This window comes from Meleagris gallopavo, chromosome 4 (assembly GCF_000146605.3).
Source record: "Meleagris gallopavo isolate NT-WF06-2002-E0010 breed Aviagen turkey brand Nicholas breeding stock chromosome 4, Turkey_5.1, whole genome shotgun sequence".
Lineage (NCBI taxonomy): Eukaryota > Metazoa > Chordata > Aves > Galliformes > Phasianidae > Meleagris > Meleagris gallopavo.
Genome location: NC_015014.2, coordinates 49,451,256 through 49,467,155, shown reverse-complemented (window position 1 = coordinate 49,467,155; position 15,900 = coordinate 49,451,256). Strand labels below are relative to the sequence as shown.

Below are 15,900 nucleotides of genomic sequence, written 5' to 3'. Positions count from 1 at the left end.
TTTTGGAGAGGAGGATTTTTTCTGAATTTCTCATATCAAAGCAAGACAAACACCCAGCCAACTCTCAACTGTGGGTTACAGACAGAAAAGACATTACCAGCAGTATGCAGAAGATAGAGCAACTCTAATTTCTACATCTTAAGCAACATAAGCTTAAACTTCAGAGCAAGGAAGGTATCTTTTTCTGACATTGGAAATGTCACACAGTCAGGCCCTTTCACACAACTTCATTTTTTACTTAACTTGAAAAGCATAAATCAGAGTGCTAACCCCAGAACTGTATGATCCTACAGTATCTATTTTAAAAAATTATATATACACAAATATTTCAGCATAAAACTAACCTTTGCTAGTATGAGTAAAGCTTGATCACATGAAATACCCTTTGAAATGTAAATGATATGTATTCCCACACCATTTAATTACTCCCTTTTCTTTATTACAAGAATCACCATTCAAACAGAAGTTTAGCATCAGCTTTCTAAGAGTTCTTTCCAGCCTCCCCACATTCACCAAGAAAAGAGTTCCTTATACATACCAGCTACACACACAGGGGAAGATTACTTCTAAAACTTTTTCAGAGCTGCATCTAAATGCTGGCAGTATTTAAAACACCCACATACATCAGTGTAGCAGAAATGCTAAGTCATGGCTTGAGGCAGTAACTGAGCACCTGGTGGGAAGGCAGGGCCAACCCAAGGGAGCTCAGGTATAATGCAGTGCAGCTGTGTGACCAGAAGGGGTAGAGCCAGGAGCCACTCCTTCCAGACCTCATTTAAGGGTAGGCAGTGAAGGCAATCCTATTTTGTCGGGGTTCCCTGTGTATTTGAGATCTTCAAAGGTAAGTAGATTCTTCGCTTTGCTTCTGTGTCTGTAGCTGCTGTGCTTTAGCATGTTTTTTCTTGCTGCAGCCTAAGACTTTGCTACTATGTTGTTATTGCTGGCCTTTCTGTTGTGTTACACTGTTGCAATCGAAGAGGTGTCTTTTGATGGCACTAACTCAACTGATGGTGTTTTACCTTGTAGGCCACAGTGAGTAAAGCATTAATGTAGAACTGTAGGAGAAATATTTAGCTTAGTGATGATAGGGAGAAGAAAAGTAACTTCATGAGCAGCTTGTAAGCACTCATAAAATTCAAGCTTAAGTATTGGTTTTCTGATGGACATTCTATATGTCCAGAGGCTCAATTACTCATTCATATCCCAGGAATTAAAAATTTTTATAGGACTGAAGCTACTTCTTAATATGCATAACAAAATATAAGGACAAGAAAGACTTAAGTATTTGTTTATGAGAAATTACAAAGCAAACAAACAAGAAGCCAAACAGCACTTAACTTGAAACAAAATACCTGAACTCAGACAGTATAACTTACCTTGGAAACAACACCTAAGACTCAGGCAGTTCATTAAATCATTAGACAGGAAAAAGTTGTAACTAGCAAGCTAGTTGAAACTATCTCGTAGTTGCACATTGCTTTGTACTTTGCGTGCTACTGTATTTGCTGGTGAAAGTAAATGTATTTCTGAAGGGTACTGCCTCACATGGAAAAAAAAAAAAAAACAAAACTTCTGAACTCAACAAAACTGAAGATACTGTAGTTCTACTCTTGAGTTCTAAACTTTATACCGAATAACTTGTCAATTTCCACAAGTTTTTCTTCTGTCAGGTTGAGAAAATATGAGTAAGAAGAATATTCAGATAGCATTTCTCTAGATGTGGCCTCCCTTTCTCTCTGTTTCTATCCCTTTCGTGGTCCTGTTCCCCTAATACAATTAGATTGCATTAAACTGTGGTTCTTGCCATTTGAAAAAATGATTTAAACTCTAGATTTTTGCCTTAGGACTATTTCCCCTTTGTTTATTCTGGGCCCCACTAATTAGAATAAAATTTGTTTGGTTGGACCAGAGAGAGTAGAGAAAGACTTGGTTCTGGAGCCAAGTAATTAAGATACTTATTTAATTAGGCTGCTTAAGCTTGAGAAGAAGACAGTCAAGCTACAGACGTTGTCCCAAGGATTGAGCCAGTACTTTATAATCCTCTGTGTGTAGATTAAAAGAAACTACTGAGAACAAGAATTGGAACCTAGCACATCCCTCCAGGCTGCAAACCGGTAACATCAGAGCAATTATGGTGGGGAACAAAGAGGGTGGTGGTGCAATTAGTTTTAATTCTTTAAACTGTTGCCGTTGTCATTGTTTCCAGAGATACCAGAGCCTGTTGGTACTTAGTAGGCGTTCCCAGGCAGGTCCTGATAGTTAAAGCTCTCTTCACGGGACTAAAGATAAGAATGTTGATGTTCCTGATTCTGATCAGGCTTGGGCATGACTTGGTATCAGCTAGTCCTAAGCATCGAAGCAGATGTGCTTTCAAATTTGGAAATTTAAAGGCTCTGCTGTGGATCTTAGGAGGCTCAGGGGCCTCCTGATCTTCGGACACAAGGATTTCTATGTTACTGTTAAATGTCTCCTAGAACACAGGTTTTAAAAAAAAAGGAACTTGGGGAAGTACCAAAGCAAGATCTGAGTTTGAAAGAAAGGCTATGGGAGAACAGCCTAGTCCATCCTGAATTGAAAGAAGTGTAAGAAGCCTGTTGGTTTTGAATGCTGTAGAGAACCACATTATTATCGAGTATACAAGGTAGTGTGGTTTGCTTGGTGTGTGTGGTAGAGGCAGAAGTGGAAGTAGCACAGAGTAGACCAAATCCCTACAGAGGACAGCTTTTATCTTGGTTTTACACTGGCACAGTGGTTAAGGAATTTTTTATACAATAGCTAGTAAGTAAATTAATCGTATAAATGCTATGTTAAGGTTTTGTATTGTAATGCTTATTTTAAGCAAAGGAAGCCTGAAACAAAGGCCTATCATAATGAAACCAAAATGCACTGGTTCATATTCCATGCCATTAAATTGTTATGAATTAATCTTAATTTGTCACAGATGAACACTATCATTGTGGAATTTAATGGTGAGTGGAAAACCAAGGAAACCTGGTAGCCTTACATGAAGTCAGTAGGCATGAAGGAGTTGGCTTCATTAATGGCCTTATTAGAAATGACACATTCGCACATCTACATGCATAAAGCAATACATATCTGAATTTCCTTTTACTTATATATGCATATTCTACTAATAGGATTATATTAATTTATTTCTAAATTTGAAGTTGCCTTTGCTTCAGAGGCTTGATTGTCAATAACTTTCTGAAGATTATGTAAGTCACAAAATCCAGACTATGAACATACTTAAGGCCAGTGAACTAGTATGGAGATACAGCATAGATATATCGGGTTAGCATTTACACCTCAAGAGTTATGATTCTGGCCTGGAACAATGTTTAAGCATCACTATATACTAGCTAGCTACTTTTGAAGATTACTAAATCTTCAAACTGGAAACTGCTTTTTCAGTAATTAGTCACTTGGAAGTAACATTTCTCAGGAAATCTAAGAATCCCATTCCCAGAATTACAAACTTTGTTTCCTGGAAAAAAAATAGAATGTGGCCCTCCAAGAGAGAGGTCTTACAAAGGAATTCAAGTGCTTCAATTGTTAGCTGAGAGGTTCACTTCCTTATAAAAACTCCTACTTTAATTTGAGCACTCTGGCTGTACAGTTGGAGTAATATGTTCCTTCAGAATAATACTCAGGCTATAACTATTAAAGAGAAATGTCATGCTAGAGTGGTAATTATTTCACAGAATTTTCCATGGCATGAAAATCTGGAAGGTGATCTGTTGGCTTGATATGATTAGACTTCTCATTTTAGTTGTCCGAACTACTAGCTCCATATTTAATGTCTTTAAGCATGCTTACATAATATGGGTCAAATTCCACAGACAAGTAAACAATCACTAAATTACATTGTCTTAGTATGCTGTAGATAACCTTTATTTCTTCCAACAATCAGAACTGTGCTCTGCTTTATGCAAATAGACTTCATCAAGTCTGCATGCTAGGAGTTCTCTTGGAAACTAGTTCAAGCACAGATCTGCTGAGATAAGCTTCAAATCTTGCTTGGCCTGTTTATTTCAACTGCTTTTTATGTAAGGTGAGAAGCCACATGTGAATCAAAAACTGTATGGGAAGGGAATAGATTTGATCTGAATACCAGCATTCAGTATGTTTACAGCACTTTTTCTATTTATATGTATAATGCCTGGTAGGTCATCTATCCTTTACAGCCAGGAAATACACAAAGTTAGAAATATAAAAGCTGGAATGTAGTAAGATATGTGATCCATAGTTGTATGGATACTTGTTAAATGAAATATGATAGGTATTATTTTGGTTCTTTTCTGTTAGGAAGTGTTATGAATACTGAGAATTTCTATAGTTCCTTATCTTGTCTCCAAGCCTAGCTGTGCAGGAACTTTCAGAGCAGAGCAGCATCTTGCAGTAACTCTTATGCTGCACTTCTGACATTTTGTTGGGGATGTCAAAAGCAAGATCAGGTCTTTAACTGAGTAATTGAGTAGCTGGTGATTGGAGCTGAAAGGGGAAGTCTCAGAGAAGTAAATGGGGAAGGAAGATACAGTAATGTAATATGGAAAAACATAGCTCTGTTTAACAAGCTGTGTGAGCAGTGCTCAGCCTGTTCCACTGAATCACAAAAAAGTCTTGTTTGGAAGGGATATCCAGAGACCATGTAGGTTGGCCTTCTGCTGAGTGGGGCCTGAGATGATGATTGCCAGGGCCTTGGCTCAGCTGCTTCCAGTGAATCCAATTCCATCCATTCTGAAGTTTGCATGTTTTCAGGATGGAGAATCTTTTGAATCTTTTCCTTGTATCCAGATAGATCTCTTCCTGCATTAACTTGGAACAGAAATATGTAATCAGAAAACAAGCAGTGACAAAGGCAGCAGGAGTGCTGACAGTAACTCTGGAGAAAAGAAGGATCAGCAAGTAAAATGGATTGTGGTGCTGTGTTGTTTTCAAGAGATTGTTTTGATAAGAATGATCCTGGTGCCTTAGATCAAAAGTCGTCGTGCCTTCTCTGATTAAATTAGGATCATTGTAGTGTTCATCTGCCTTCAGTACTATGCTTTAAAAAAATTTATAGTGGCGAACTCCAAAATTTCTGCTTACGCACACTTTGTAAGTGTGAAAGGAAAAACAAATGGGATGTGTTATCAAACAAGAGCAGATAAAGGAACTGCTCATCTTCTGTATCTTTTGTAGAGCACATGCTCTTATTTGTTGTCTTGGTTAATCTGCCATATCACTAATTCTTAACACAAGATTTAAGATTAATGTCTTTCACAGGTTTTTAAAAGATGGATGATAAGTTATTATGAAATGTGTCTTGGAGTTGAATTTGGTCACAGCATGCTCCATACATACAGCATGTTAACTGTCATTAATACGGGAACAATATTTAATCCATCCTTCCCTATATTAGTGCCTAAATTGATATAATGTATTATAATACATAATATAATGCATTATGTAACATGTATTTTAATGTTTAATCTTATTATGTACTATGATTTATATTTTATATATTGTATTACATATTATCATATGAGATATGTTAGGTGAAAGTCACAGATTCATGTATTGCTCCACTGGGAACATATCAGTAGAAAATGGTACAATATGTTTTCTTTCTTAAGGATTCCTTTGACTTTTATTTAGGCCTCTTAAGGTAAACATTTAACTTGCTCCTGAGCACATCTCAAGACCATTAAGTATACAAAAGACTTCGTATCTCTAAATATTTGCTCCTAGTGATAGCACACGACAAATAGAAGCCATCTTCAGGATTCCCACCTGATATTTATAAAACGTTATCTTGTCTGAGCTGCTGAGGTCCTTTGATTAAAGGTAAGAAGATCCCGTTGAATTTTTCTGCGTAACTTCAATTCAAAATATTTTGACTGGGGAAAAAAAAGCAAGGGCTTTTTTCCTAGTGGCATTTGTCCATACGCAACGTTAACAACAGAGTGCAAACCAAAATAGTATTGCTGCAAAAGGTCACATCCTTCCCTTGATTCTTCCATGCAAGGAATTCTGATGTTTTGCCTTTTAAAATGTGAAGTACTTTTTTTTTTTTTTTTTTTTTTGTAAATAAAGTAAAAGTTGGTAAGTTCTGTTGAGAGCAGATATCATTAGAAGGGTAACGGTATGAAAACCCAGCACTGGTTCTTCATGCTTTATCCCTCTCAGCTCCTCCTCCTTCCTTCTGCCAAGAGTCTGAGTGGTGTGGGAGGGCCTGGAGGTAGCAGGGAGACACAAAATAACTGGGGTACCGTGAAGGTCTGAGAGGTACTCCTGAAGTTTGCATTGTTGTAAGCTCTGATTTGTCTTCAAAATAAGCACAGCTCCTTACTCTGCCTTTTGTGTTAGTTATAGTTGAAAAGCACCTGACATCTAGCAGATGAATAATAGTAATTTGATGGATTTTTCTATTAGAAGACTGCTGATAAATGTGGTGTTTTTGGGGGCTGTTTTAGTATTAGCTGATGAATAGCCTGGAGCTGTGATCAGAATAACAGGAAGGGCAGCAAAAGCTGATTAATTTGCAAGTCATTAGTAGTTGTCACCCCAGCTCATGTGGAAACACATAGCAGTCACAGCATTATAGTGCTTGAGGAACCCAGGGGAGTGAGTGGGAGCTAAAATTGGTTAAATGAAACCAGTTTTCTGAAACAGGGTACTTTGCTTCGGGAGAAATGCTGGCTGCGTGTTTGTCTCTACAAAGGAAGAAAAAAAGTACCGATCAGTTCAGGCTGTGACTTCAGAAGGAGCCTGGAAAGATCTGGCTTCTACAGAAGAGATTTAGCTTTGTGACTCAAAGTCCACAACTTCCTAAGGTAGGCAGTATGTTGCTAAGGCTGGGCATCAAGATCAGCTGAGCATTGCAGAGGAAGGAACTCTGCATCTTAAAATAGGAACACGGGTTTATTTTAGCAACTGAAAAGTTAGAGGTTCAATATAGTTGTGCAAAGGCCTTGCGGTCTAATCAGATGAGGAAACATTGAAACATAATCCTTGCTTGTCAAACTGAGAACTGCTTATGGTCTTTTGAGCAGTGTTAGGTGGCAGTATTTTCAGGCTAACTGAGGTGGTTGAATGCAGGGAGGGAAGGGATTACTTTACTCCTTTGTGTGTTTTGTGGTTTTTTTTTCCCTGTTGTACAAGAAAGTGAAGTTTATCTTACTGTTTCAGTGTTCTAATAATACTTCCAGTGCATGATTAAGAGAAAACCCTTCTATAGTAAGTAACTGTGGAGAAACGTCCTGTTGACCCCTGGAATTTCATTCAGTCCTTCTCTCTTTCTTTCACTCTTTTCCTGCTTTCTGACTTCTGTATGTTTATATCAATATCTCTGGACAAATGGCTGTGCCTGCAAATATATCAAATAACGATGGAGAGGTCTTTGTTTCTTCATGCTGTGGTCAATGTATCTTTCTTTGTCAAACAAAATTTCTCCACTTTATCAATGATGTTGATTGTGTAATTGGTGCCTTGATGCTGGCTGACATGCTGGGAACCTGCAACCCAATGTAGCAATTCAAAAGGCTTCTCAGCAGTTTATAAGCCTTCCTGTAAGTGTGAAATGGGAATTATGGCTCACTGTTTCCATGAGCAGCTTCTGTCTGCAAGAAATAAGTTATTGCATCAAAGTCTGTCTGATAAACTTTAGGTCCTAGAAGCATGCACAAAGTAAGGCAAAGTTTAATCTCTGAGTCACTTCTGAGTTAGAGTGGAGAAAAGGCATCTCATGTTTAAAAGACTGCTAGCCTATCCACTGCTACCCTATAAACTTAGTTAACATTCATTATAATTTGCACATTACTTCAAAAACACATATTTTGCTATTTTCAGTATTGGCATCAGATCCACATTAAAATAAGCTTCTAAGTTAGGAGAATCATAGGTGCCACATGAGGTTAGCTTGTCTAGAGCTCCAACTGAAGTTGTATTGAATAAACAAAACATAGATATTTCAGAATTTCAGAAGCATGATGGCTGTCAATTAATACGAGATCGATTTTTGTCTTCAGTGGGAAGAAGAGAGGCAGAGCAGAGTCGGGTTTTTTAATGAAATAATTTTGGAAATTGTGATGAGTAACAATACTAATAATTACAATATGCCTTGGCTGGAGCTTTTTAATAACTTTTTTTCAAACTTTTGTCAGCTTTTGGATTTCAGAGCTCTCATGACAGATTTCTTAGTTTTTTTCCTTTGATAAGAGTCCATACTACTTCTTTTCAAAGTCACTTTTTTCCTGTAGATATGTATGGTTTCATGAGATGATTTTAAAAATTGCAGTCTCTGAATGCAGTGTCAATGTTCAAATATACTGTCAGGATTCCTCTATTTTCTAACCTAAAATAGATGAAATGAAAAACTAAAATGAAGTAACACTTTGCTTAAATCTGAAACTGAGCCCAGTTCTAGTCTTGTATGCATTTTGGCTTTTAGATGTTTTGTTTGATTTTTTTTCTTATTTACCCCCAAACTTTTATACTGTGTCTAAACTTAAAGCATGCTAGAACTGTGCCTTAAGGAGTGCAGAGGTGTAAATGTACACATTTCACTGAGCAGAACAGAAATTCCTCAGTGAGAAGCATCCTGAGATATAATATGCAGAAATATGCATATCAGACCTGCTGGTACTTAGACTCCTGGATGAAAATGAGGGTTTAAGGGAAAGATTTGCTTCAGAATCAGGATCTGTGAAAGTATTGCTTTGTACAGAATCAGTTTTTAAACATATTGACCTTAAGAGTATCAGCAGACTAAGTTAGGGGAAGAACAACTCTAAGGAAGGAAGAAGTTGTTGATGAGAGACAGGGTATAAGTTTGTTTGCTATAGTTACAACTGCCCCTGCTGTGGCTATGCGGCTACGTTTATTTGAAAGCAGTTTTTTCTTCCACAAAAACAGAATAAGCATACACATTTTTAGCTGAAGCACTGCCCTCCTCTCCCCAAAAGTATGAGGGGTGCAGAGGGCTGACAAATGATGTGAGGCCCTCAGGCACAGCCCTGGTTAACTTGGTAACAGCCAGCAAGCCCTGACTTTTGCCCTCTGCAAGGCTTGTCCTTGCTTGTGTCTGCCTGCAGGCACAGATTTGTGACCCAGCAACAGTTTCCCCTAAAATAACAGCGCTACCTTTCTTCAGAACACCATGTATTTCCTCCCAGAGTGCTATGGCTGCCTGGCCTGTGGCCCCTCAGCCATTCCCACTGTGCTGGCTGATCTCCTACAGGGTACCATCACAGCTGCAACCACCAAGTGGCTCTGCTCTTCATGTATAGCCTCAGGGGTCACCCAACAAAGTGCTTGTGCTGGCCACCTATCCTCAGGTATCTCCGTGCTTCCTCCTGAATACAGGAGCTGGGCCTCCTAGGTGTCCCAGCTTGTCCAGGCAGTGCCCTCAACCTTCTTGAAGATACTTCTGCATTTCTCACTGACATGCTGGTGGTGTCATCTCTGAGTAGCTCAGGCTGGACCATGCAGCATTTTGGCACTGAGATCCCTCAGTAATTCCCACCAAAACCACACCTTGCCCCCACCTTTATTTGCTCCATCACTCCCTGCTGACACCTCTAGGGCACCTCGCTGCTTCCTACCCAAATCCCTCTGCAGGCACTGCTTTGTTGCTCCTGCTGTCCCCTCTGAGGGCACCCTGGTGTATCCTGGTAAATCCAGCCCCCCTCATACATCCTATCAGTTTCCCAAACACTCCCCTGCTAACCCTTCTGATGTATCTGTCTCAGTGCTTTCAGCAGGGAAGTGATCATACCTCTGTACTCAGCACTGGCGAGGCCCACACCTCAAGTGCTGTGTTCAGTTTTGAGCCCCTCACTGTGAGAAAGATATTGATGCCCTGGACTGCGCCCAGAGAAGAGCAATGAAGCTGGTGAGGGGTCTGGAGCACAGGCCTTATGAGGAGCAACTGAGGGAGCTGGGATTGTTCAGTCTGGAGGAGAGGAGGCTCAGGGGAGACCTCATTGCTCTCTACAACTGACTGAAGGGAGGTGGTGACAAGGAAGGATAAGCCCCTTCTCCTGCGTAACTAGCAATAGGACTAGAGGGAATGGCTTCAAGTTGCTCCAGTGGAGATTCAGTTTGGATCTTAGGAAAAATTTCTTCTCTGAAAGGGTAGCTGCATGCTGGAACAGACTGCACAGGAGGTGGCTGAGTCATGTTCCTGGAAGTGTACAAGGAAACTGTAGATGTTGTACTAAGGAACATGGCTTAGTGGGGAAATACTGGTGATAGGTGGATGGTTGGACCATCAATTGGACCAGGTGATCTTGGAGGTCTTTTCTAATCTTGATGATTCTATGATTTCCCTCCACAAATCTTCCTATAGTTCTTCAGATACCTCTGCCCACCAGAGCTCTGTTTCTTCCTCTTTGAGGTATCTCTCCACCCAGTCTCCAGTCTACTCCAGTGAAAATAATTGGAAGTAAGGAAGCAAACAGCTGTATCAATATTTTATAAATGATCAGTTATTTATGCCAAGTGTAGTAGAAGTTGCTCACACAGTATAGAGGAAAGAAAATAAGAGGATACGTGTTTAAAAAGAAAACACTCAAAATTTATGTGCCTCACACTTTGAGATGCACTCAGAATTGCAGCTACTGTATAACTCAAAGTGTAGCATAGGGGACTGAGTTATGTGTCTGTGCATGTATTTGCCTGCTTTGCTTTTAAAGCATGAGCTGAATGCCACATTTAAGTATTTCAGCTCAAAATTTAGAACAGTGTACTCAGTAACCTTCTTGCTGACAGTTTGTTGGCCAAGCTTATGTGCTGCTGCTCCAGGAAAGAAAGATAGAAATGATTGTGCCTTCACTATATGCTTGCCAGCAGCAACGATGTGAGTAGATACGTATTTGCAATAGATGAGATTTAGTTTACTTTAGGCTTATTAAGCATAATCTATACAAAAAATGATCACTTTAAAGCAAGTCTTTAGGTGGAGGAATGTTATGTCATCTTTAAAGCAAGTCTTTAAATAGAAAGACAGTCTAATTTATTGATGCTGAATTGTTTAAGAATCCTTTAATGGTGGTTTTGACAGGAAGATCTTGTTCCAGTAACTACTCATGTCTATGAAGGAAATTGTACAGTTTCCTGTATAATAACACTGTGCTACAATGCAACAGCAGTATGTTAATGTACAATAAAACAACTTGTCTGTACAAGGCAGAAATTTCTCTAACTCATACAGTAGTGCTGGAGGGGGGCAAATATTATGAATCAGAGCATATTTGCAAAGAACTAATCTTTGTGATGTTATGAAAGAATCTACAGCTTATATCCTGGAGCAGCAGCATGTAAGCTTGGCCAACAAACTGTTCAAGCCTTTTCACCACTCATTCCCATTCCACAACATGCGATAAAATTCCAAGATGCTGTAATACTTCAATTTCAGCTTTTCATAGTGTATCTTTGTAATCTCTATGCAAAAAAAAAAAAGGCAGCCTGTGGCTAGCCTATCACCTACAAAATACAAGCAGCTAGGAAGTAGTAGCTTTGATTCTATTTGGCAAGTAAAATAAATAAAGAGCATAATTATGCTAACCAGAAAGCCAGACTCCAGACAACTTATAAAGCTAAGAGGGTGTTGAGCCAAATACCCAGAGAGGATATCTACATTACTGAGCTAGCACATGGCACCTGGAAAATCTGTTATTACAGGAATGGTTATGGAGTTGTTTTCAGAAGTGGTGACATTAATTCCTTTCAACAGTTTGACCAGGTAGGGTAGAAAAGAAAACATAAGCCCAAGACCACAGCAAAGTTTAGGTCTTTACTAAAGTGTGTTGTTATAAGTTACTGACATTTTCCTTATACCAATAGTAGGAGTTCAGAAAGTAAAATTTACTTGAATACAACTTGAATTCAAGGCTGTGCACAAAAGAAGGTGATTTCCCAAATTCATGAAGATGCTATGAGGCTCTCAGTATTTATTTTCATTTGTTGATAATGTAACATCACGGAAACAGGAATGCTGTCACAGGATGAGGAGCGGTGCTGCTACTTTTTATTCACTGACACTTGTTCTCTATTGCCAAACTCTAGAGATGGAAGCAAATCCTGCCCTCGAGTCATAGGAAGAGGAGCACCTCGTTATCAAGCAGGACACTCCGAGTGTTATTCTCTCAGCATTTGCTGCACTAGGCATTATTTCTGTGACTTTCTGCTATGACCAGAAGAGGGCGTTCTTTCCCTTTGGAGCCCTGACACGAAAAAGGAAATAAAAGCTTTTGAAAAACCTGGGTAAATTTTGCAACTATTCTTTCGCATTTTCACTAAAACATTTTGAAGTTTAAAGATTGAATTGCTTAAAAAGGAGATGCTATTTCACTCTTGCAGTTTTTTGAAGTCAGTTTAATGCTTGCTATACAAATTTCTTAGTGTTTTTATGAATTCTGTAAGACATGCTTTATTTCCCCTACCAAGAGTAAATAATTTGCACTAATGAAGTCTACCTCTTTTAAATTTCCTTTACTGTAGATGTATTTATTTAGGAGAAGAAAGGTATTTAGCAATGCCTTCCCCTTAGGGCAGATTTCTATAACAAATGTGAAAATACCAGCTTAGCATGTTTTAGATGTTATTTCCTCAATCAGTGAGACATCAGATAGATTCTTTGCATGTGAGCTCAGTTCTGCTGATTGTAAAACAATTATTTCAACTCTACCAGTTGAAACTCTACCATAGACTGAAGCGTAGCTGAATATTATGAAAGCAAACTGCTCCAGTTATTTTTAAGTGACTGCCTTTCCCTTTTGATACTGCTGTTGTGCCTCTCAGTCATGTATTTACAGGCCTGAACATTCAATGGGAATGGCTGCAGGTTCAGCAGTTTTGAGAAACAACTTATTTGCAAGTCAGATTTAGAAGCTTAACATTTTGGGAATCTTATCCATAATCCTTACAATGTAGGCTGACATAGCAGATATTTTCCCAGTGTATTTTGGTTGCAATTACTTTAGATCTTCTGCTTCTGATTGGAGAACTGAGGCTGGCAAAGGGAACATTGCATTCATTTGGGGCAACAAAACAGTCAGAATCACACTCAGCTCCATCTCTACAACTGTTTTATAAGTTAAAGGCTTAGTAAGTGTGCTTAAGTGTCAAGAGGGCTTCCCACTGAGGGAAGTTTACTTAGTCATGTCAGAACTGAAGAACATACTTGAAAGTATTCTCCATTCAACTCTTAAAAAAAAATTGTTGGGCCAAAGTAGTCTGTGCACATTTCTCTTTAAATCTGATACAAAAATATCAAATATTTCAATTTTGTCAGAACATAAGTTGAATCATTGGTATAAAGGATGAGTTCAAACTCATGTCTTCTATTGCGTAACTGACAAGAGAACTTGCATGTGGAGGCTCTAGAAGTAGAGCAACACCTAAGAAAAGGGTAGCAACCCAAAATACACTGGCAAAGAACTGGCGCCTCTCTAACTGTTCTGTCTGTTGGACTAACGTAATTGAGTCTGTCTTTCAATGTGGAAACTGAGTGCTGTCCGAAAGAAAAAGCCTATTTTGGTCCTTCAGCTGACCCGGGAACCAAGAACACATGCTTGCCAGGAGTTATGCAAACTGGAAGTTAGAAAATATCTCCTACTCATGAACAAGTGGCTTGAAGTTAACAATAGAGAAAAAAATTCCAAGTGGAAACATAAAAGAAATGGACACATCCTGTGCTAGCTGGTAAACCACAGAAATGAAGAACAAATACAAAAATTCAAACCAAGAATGCAATTTCCACAATATCCTTCCTTCTCTTCCCTTACTTACCCCTCCCCTTTCACTGGGTCATGAGAATTTTCTTTGAGACAACACCCTGTTGTGAGGGCTATATGTGTTTTTCTAATTGTGCTGTGTCTGCCAGTCAATCTGTACTACAGAAACAAAATGTCCCTCTCTCCCATCTCTCATTGCTTTCCAAGATGCTGTATGAAGTGAAAACTAATAAAATAGCTTGGCATCTTTAGACTGCATGAAGTAGGAAAAGTTTTATATCCTTCAAGAAGCTACACTAAGTTGGACTAGTTAACAGCCATATTATATAACATACAACAGCTCACATATCACCAGAAGCACAGCTGTGGCTAGCAGGGAACTCTGGGTCCTTCTGGTCCAGCCACAGGGACACCAGAGCAGGTGCCCATGACCAGGTGGCTTCTGAAGATCTCCAAGGAGGAGAGCCCACAGCCCCTGGGCAGCCTGTGCCAGTGCTGTCACCCACACAGTAAAGTCCCTCACTGGAATTTTAGTATTCATGTGAGTTTAGTTAGAAGTCCTCACAGAGAAGATGCAAGCAGGATTAACTACAGTGTCTGAAGTTCCCAGAAAGAGTATAAGTCAGTAAAGTGACTCATTTTATCTGTTGATTTCTTTTTTTTCTAAATTTGACTGGTTAGGGTAACAGCTGGGGGGGAGGAAGAAAATGGCACCACACTTTATGACTTGATTTTATCTGTTTTTCAGTCTGTGGTCAAGCACATACAACCTTAGTCTGATAATTCAGCACCTCAATGTTCTCATGAGATAATGCTGGCTTTCTAAATCTTTCTTGGAGTTTACTTCTTGGGAAAAGTGACAAAGAAGGATCTAATTGTGAGATTATCTGGTATTTTGAAAGGACTTAGACTGCATTAACTGGATGAAAATGATGATAATCACAAGTGAAAGCACGTCAGCAGTTGGCTGTCCTTCCTGTTTTTCGTGTCTTTTAATCCCGTTGGATGATGAAGTTTCTGGAGTGTGGTACTCTGCAAGTTGGGTGCTTCTGACCATGGAGCAGCCCCAGAAGGTACTGGACAGGGACTTTCAGACGGATTTTTCAGTAATTTATGCTATGTGATGAATTCTCACGGCCCTTTTCCTCTGTTGTCTTAAAGAAAATGTATTTGAGGCACTCCAGAAAAAAAGGAGACTCTTTGAGGACCTGCTGATCTGTTCCCACTCTTTTTGCTTGTAGGACTGCTGGAGTGCTTTCTAAAGTTAAGGAGTCAGTGACTGTATCAATCTTCACTTACAAAAAGAGCATTTTATCTGTTATTTGTTCTGATAAATGGTGCAGAAGGATATCCATTAACACCTTTGTACGCAATGTTTGGGACTACTCCTGTCCACGTTTGCTGAGTGGGACCATTCTGGACAGTGACAGGTTTCCAAACATCTCTACATCTTGTTATTTCTGTGAAGATTTATGCAAAAATCACAGAATGGCCAGGGTTGGAAGGAACCTCAAGGATCATGAATCTCCACCCACCCCCACCACATACAGGGCCACCAACCTCCTCATTTAATACTAAATCAGGCTGCCCAGGGCCCCACCCAAATTGGCCTTGAACACCTCCATGGATGGGGCATCCAAAGCCTCTCTGGGCAGCCTGTTCCAGCACCTCACCACTCTCTCTGTAAAGAACTTCCCCCTGACATCCAACCGAGATCTTCTCTCTTTCCCCTTGTCCTGCTGTTATCTACTCCTTCAAAGAGTTGACTCCCCTCCTGATTATAGGCTACCTTTAGGTACTGAAAGGCTGCAGTGAGATCACCCTGCAGGTGTGCAAGGGGAGCTCATTATTCTAATTGCTTGTACCTGCCATTAATATGTGATTCATAGTCCACATGATAACAGAGATAGTGTCACTTGGTAGCAGTGAGCAACTCAGGCCAGATGGGGTGTAATTAACAGCGAACCGTGTTGAAACAAAATTACTCTTTAATGCGAACAACATTTGCAATATTGAAGAAGCTCTTTGCACGAAGCGGGTTCTCAGCCCCACTCAGTGGGAACAGAGCTGCGACTGTCTGGCAGCACTCCCCAAGAGGGCGTCTTTCAGGGAAGGCGGTGCACCCGCCGGGTGCCGCTCCAAGTCCAGAGCGCTGCGGGTCGCGGGCCGGGCCCGGCCACGG

At 39.7% G+C, this 15,900-nt stretch overlaps 1 protein-coding gene and 1 long non-coding RNA gene across 2 annotated transcripts in view; both read left to right on the top strand.

Moving 5' to 3' along the window:
* The first annotated feature begins 672 nt into the window (after positions 1 to 672).
* Positions 673 to 12,135, top strand: LOC109367372. The gene is made up of 3 exons (XR_002114460.2): positions 673 to 841; positions 5,731 to 5,826; positions 12,049 to 12,135. It is a non-coding gene; the product is annotated as an uncharacterized LOC109367372 (long non-coding RNA).
* Positions 12,136 to 14,773: 2,638 nt separating this feature from the next.
* The window catches only part of PGM2 (phosphoglucomutase 2), an 18,178-nt gene continuing 17,051 nt past the window's right edge, over positions 14,774 to 15,900 (top strand). The window contains exon 1 of the mRNA XM_031553282.1: positions 14,774 to 14,791. Coding sequence (XP_031409142.1) covers positions 14,774 to 14,791 — 18 coding nt within the window. The remainder of the gene's footprint in view (positions 14,792 to 15,900) is intronic.